At 42.9% G+C, this 5,733-nt stretch overlaps 1 protein-coding gene across 1 annotated transcript; it reads right to left on the bottom strand.

The window, feature by feature from the left end:
• Positions 1 to 244: 244 nt before the first annotated feature.
• On the bottom strand, positions 245 to 3,364 carry aldob (aldolase b, fructose-bisphosphate). Its single transcript, XM_031319722.2, has 9 exons — positions 3,103 to 3,364; positions 2,283 to 2,395; positions 1,979 to 2,190; positions 1,813 to 1,867; positions 1,526 to 1,686; positions 1,347 to 1,430; positions 1,067 to 1,241; positions 764 to 963; positions 245 to 512 (listed from the first exon to the last, which is right to left on the bottom strand). Exons 2-9 carry the CDS (start codon positions 2,392 to 2,394, stop codon positions 417 to 419), a joined length of 1,095 nt encoding a protein of 364 aa, XP_031175582.1. The 5' UTR covers position 2,395; positions 3,103 to 3,364; the 3' UTR covers positions 245 to 416.
• Positions 3,365 to 5,733: the final 2,369 nt, after the last annotated feature.

Genomic DNA, 5,733 nt, shown 5'->3' with positions numbered 1-5,733 from the left:
GATTTGACTTGAGTGATGCATTATTTCTTAACTTACCCTTCTATATGCAAGACATAAGAGTCAGTGGTGGATAAAAAACATACAAACAATAATGTTACGATCTAATAGCTTTTCACTGTCCATGTCCATTCACCCAAGTTAGGGAAAACAGCCATGTTCCCAGGCATGAAAGTCTACAATTTATAGCTGATGATTTAAAATTGACAGTCTCTGAAATCACAAAATCTGCAATTACACCAGCAACATTTTGGTCACTTAATTTATTTCCAGTCATTTTAACTGAGTAGACAAACAGTAGTTCAACATTATAATGGACGTCTTCTCCTGGTGTTTGTAGTCTAGGAAATCCAGCAGAGGCATTTCTGGTCATATTTGGTCCATTTTCATTTGGTTTTATTTTTTAACGTTCACAGTATTTAATAGACGTAGCTGGCTGTGTACAGAGACTGCACGGAGGCCTGGTCAGCTGAGCCGGAGGGCTTGTACTCTCCTTTGGCAGCCAGGCCATTGATCTGAAGGGAGCAACAGAGGGAGAAAGTTAGGTCAAAGTCAAATCTGAGTGTTAATGATCAGCCTGGGCCACATTAGTGCGGGACTGAATAGACAAAAAGCTTTTTAGTATCAATAATTTACCAGTCAGTATAAAGTTAGGTAATACAGAGTAATTTAGGAGCTAGTTTTGTGCACAGTCCAACTACAAATTGATAAGTGGGTATAATGTATCAGTGTCTATTCAGTATTAGTCATGCCCTCCGAAACTAACCTTGGCCCTGGTGCAGAATGCTTTCTGTGCAGCTGCCTTGTTGGCAGCTTTGCCCTGCCAGGCTGCAAGAGCAGAGGCCTGGAGTGCACGGCCGTAAGAAAAGGTCAGCTTCCAGGGGCGATGGAGGGGCACCTGGTTGATGGCGTTCAGGTTGCAGGACGCCTCCTCCTCACTCTGGCCTCCAGACAGGAAACAAATGCCTGGAAAGACACAGAAAGCAGCATGCCACTAAGAAACTCAGCCATCTGTGCTTTTCTTAAACTGGTTTGTTAAGAAGAGGAAAGCTAGGATCATGACACTCACCTGGCACAGAAGCGGGGACGGTGCGCCTAAGAGCGGTCACGGTGGCCATGCCAACCTCCTGAGGGGTGAACTTCTTAGTGCAGGAGTGTCCGGCAGTGACCATGTTGGGCTTCAGCAGAGTGCCCTCCAGGTACACATGGTGATCGGACAGAGCCTTGTACACAGCAGCCAGAACCTAAAACATGGAGAGGCAGATTTATTACTACACATGCTTTAAAATATCTGATGGGGAAATTACAGCTGGTGGTTTGGCTGACAAAGCCAAAGATGATGAACCAACCTTTTCTGTGACGTACTGGCAGCGCAGCAGGTCATGGTCTCCATCAGGCAGGATCTCTGGCTCCACAATAGGCACCAGGCCATTCTGGTGGAGAACATAAATGTCAATTTAAAAATGATGACTTCCCGCCAACATTTTTGAGTCGGTCATTTCTATATAGTGACTATGGCCGCACACACCTGTTGGCAGATACTGGCATATCTGGCAAGGACATTGGCATTCTCTGCAATGGCGAGTGCTGATGGGCAGCTATCTGAGATCTTGAGCACACACCTCCACTTGGCAAAGTCACAACCGTCCTTCTTATACTGGGCACAGCGCTCTGAGAGGCCGTCGAGACCTATGGAAAAACAATAAGCCATAGAATGTTGGTACGCTGCCGTGTTGAAGCGTGTAAAGATTTAGCAATAAAGAAGGCTTGCACTTCTGTGCTTTGAATTAGAATAGCTATACAATCCATTTTCACCTTGTGTGGTGGTCTCTCCATCTGTTCCGTTTAGACCGGCTGTGCCTTTGTCCACCTGAAACAAGAAAATCAAAAACACACCCATTAACTTACAAGGGTCAATGTGTGAAAGAGCTGAAGATGTGTGCATTCGACTAGGCTCGATCTCCACTTGAAGGCTCCTCACCTTGATGCCGACGACAATCCCCTGATCCTTGATGACTTGGGGGAAGAGCTTGCCGCTGTCTGATTTCTGGTAGAGAGTCTCATGGAAGAAGATGACCCCACCCACACAGTTGGAGATTAAGGGGTCAGAGGAGAAGAGGAGGTCACGGAAGTAGCGACGGTTCTCCTCGTTGTTTTCTACATTGATTTTCTGGAGACGCTTTCCCATGGTTCCTTGAAAGAAGAAGAGGGTATGACAATCATTTCAGTTGCACACTCTGCAGTCCCCTTCATCATAGAATCATAATTAGAGACTTAAGGCTCACCTGTTGATTCATCTGCAGCCAGGATTCCCTTTCCTGGAGCCACGATCCTCTGAGCAATGTCAGAGAGCTCCTTCTTCTGCTCCGGAGAGAGGGATGGGAACTGATGAGTCATCCTAGAGGAGAGAAACCAGTTATTTCGCAGTTGGTCCAAAATGAAGTAGCCTACGAGAAAGATTAAATCTATTGTTCCAAATGGGAAAAAAAAAAAAAACACATCTGACTTCCTCCCTCTCTTGCGCCACCTCTGTAAATATTTGGCTTGAATGGTTGAACTTTGGCCTTTAAAAACAGACCAGGTTCTACCTTTAGATTTGTAACTAAAGTTCATAGTTCAGTTCACTCAAAGTTGTTGACTGCATGACGTTTTCCAAAACTTTCTGCAGAAGACCCACACCCACACACAAAAAACAGCAACATGAAGGATAAGAATTCAAATCACGAGCATAATTTGCACACATACAATCAGCATCATACCTCGACATTTAAACTCTTTCAAAATCAAATCACCACCAATCTATATTGCAAAAAAAATAAGTAGGCTATTGACTTTGTCAATGCAATTCAAGAAACCAACTTGACAGCCTGTTTATCCAGTTCTACAAAAGTTAAGACTATTGAAAACGTGCATCTTCATAAAGTTCTGCAACATTACTTCCATCGCTGCACTTTCAGAAACCTAAGGAAACCCAAAGTTGCATACTGTCTATGACTAAATCTCGCAGAAACCAGGCGACATGGTTCAGTTCAGTTTTCATGAAAACAAGTGGGAATCAGCGACAGCAACAGTCTGCAACAGCTACAAACTAGAAAGACGACTTACTTTTAGAGTTTTTTCAAACAGCAACGGCAACAGAAGTAGAAAAAGGCCTTTACAGCCTCTCAGCAGTAATTTGACTGATTGAGAGGCCGAAAACTGGGCACGGAGCTGTATTTAAAGGCTGATTTGGTGCTGTGGAGGAGGCGCTCGTGATGTGGCGGGGCGTGTGTCACCCAGGTAACGCAATTGGCCCGGTGAGACAGACAGGGGCGGTGTTTGCATGATATGGAATCAGTGCTCTTTTGTGGACTTTATGCTCATATCAGAAACTGGGCGGATGAGTCGAAAACATGAAGGGGACACTGTGTGTCGTCTAAAACAAGTCAGCATGCCTGCACGCACGCATCACACAGCAACCCGCCTCCCCTTTTTTTTTGCTTGACGTTGAAAACATGATGAAATGTAATATGAGAGGCCAGCTGCAATGTTGCAATGCAAGTTTCATTGTTTCTTGTTTAGATTACAACAGCATGTGATAATGTCTGTCTGTGTCATTCGGGAATATTCAGAGGACAGTTATAGCTTTTCATTTCCAAATCTTCCAAAGTCAGAGCATAATAGCCTATATTTAATGAAATAACAGTGTGCATTTGTTTTTTATATTATTATGTTTTAGAATTAATAACTTTTCCCTCTCCCTACACATGCATTGTCATGTGTATGCTGTTTCTTTGATTTAAACCTGTATGAATAAACAAAACTCAAAAAATGTAATTGATCAGCCCTGTCTACATTTTACACCAGGAGAAACATTGATCAACAATTGTTTTACTTTCAGATTTAGTAATCACAATAGGACCAAGTTTAGGCACATTATTGGACAAAAATATGCCATTTGTTCCAACAAAAAAACATGCCTTTTCATGCTACCTTGTGTATCTGCCTCATGCGTCACATTGCTTGTCAAGCACGTCATGCATAAACAATTCTCCTATTGATTGCTGAAAATGGCCCAAAAAACCGTGGGTGTTTGTAATGCTCTCACCTCCATGAGTGACCTCAGCAGATATTTGAATCGATAGGTTGGGGTAGATCTGTCACTCACAATTAATGACTTTTTCACAATCTGGACTGTGCACCCTGTGCAATGTACTCTTTAATAGTGCTGATCAGAGTTCAGCCTCTGTCCATGTTATCTTTTTACGTAAGAACTGGCTAAGGGAAAAAGAGAGTCGGGAAAGAGCAAAATGTTGTCCAGACACATTTGCTTGCCCCCACAAGTATATGAACTAAAAACGTTGAGCAGCAGAGGAATGTTTTCTGGAGAGGGGCCAGCTCTCCTCCTGGGCTCTGCCGAGGTGCCCTTGAGCAAGGCATAGAACTCCCAACTGTTTGGAGCGTAGACTTTGTGGCAGCCCCTGCACTCTGACATCTCTCCCGTCTCTGTTCTCACCCTGGACACCACCTGTTTGATCTCTTGGTGTCAGGGAGACGCTACGGTCCATCAGAGCACAACCACCACACTAATGAACACTTTCTTTCCTAAGGCCATCCAGACTCTACATTTACACACGAAATGACTCTGCACCCCATTTTGCACATTTTATTGCATTTTATTATTGTTCTTTCATTCATTTTTACTGATCTGTGCAATATTATGTTATTATTGCAATGTTGTGTCATTAATAGTATGACAATAAAGGCTTCTTATCTTATCTTATGCATGTCGATCGTTCCTGTGTGTGCATGTGAGTGTATTTCAAGTATATGTGTAACATACGAGTGTAAAAATTGAATTTCCCTATTGAGATATTAATACATTTTTACTTGCTTGCTTTTCTGCTTTCAATGTTTGGGATCTAGTTGATTTATATTCTCTCTTCATCCTCTGGTACCTCTTTTTATATTTTTGTCAGCCTTTAAAGCTCTGGCAGCTTTCTTTGCGTCCTTCCATTTCTTCCTTTGACTTTGCTTCCCTCTCTCAGTGAGTTCATCAATTCCTTTCTTCTTCCCTGTATCCTTAGCTCTCGTCCACCTCTCCCTTTCTTTCTGAAGGTATGCTTCTCTTCTTTCAATGTTTGCATTCCGGCGTTCCCATATCTTGCCCTGCAATTTCTTCTGCACTCAGACGCATACCCCCATTTGAGAACCACTGATTATATTTCTATATATTGCAATATTAACTACAAATGAATTAGCTATATGGCCACCCTATCATGTGTATGCAGGGGCGTTGGGAAAAAAAGGGGACTGAGTACCAAGGGCCCTCATGTGAGGAGGGCCCAAAAAGATGCTAGAATGAATAGCTGTGTATGCGGGGAGGGGCCCATAGAAAATGCCTTTCTACAGGGCCCACAATTTTGTGTAGCTACATGTCCACCCTATCAGTGTAAGTGGCCGACAGGGTGGACATTTTGAGCTTCAGTTAGCATGTTAACATTAGCTTACAACAAACTGTAACTAGCTAACTAGCTGGTGTCGTTAAACTTGCATAGGAAAACACTGTATTCTTATCACTTCCAGCATAGTTTATGCCGATAGGGTGGACATGTTAAGCTTTGGGAAAATAGGTAAGCAAACTCATACAAAGAAAATTTGTCATTTGGAAAATCAATGACTCACTCACCTCAGCAGTTGAATTTCCTGCCACTGAATAGACAAAAAAATGGTTCTTCTGATGTTACAAATGGTCTT

Source organism: Sander lucioperca, chromosome 1 (genome assembly GCF_008315115.2).
Source record: "Sander lucioperca isolate FBNREF2018 chromosome 1, SLUC_FBN_1.2, whole genome shotgun sequence".
Classification (NCBI taxonomy): domain Eukaryota; kingdom Metazoa; phylum Chordata; class Actinopteri; order Perciformes; family Percidae; genus Sander; species Sander lucioperca.
Note: the sequence above shows the minus strand (reverse complement) of the source record. Positions and strands in the feature narration are given on the sequence as shown.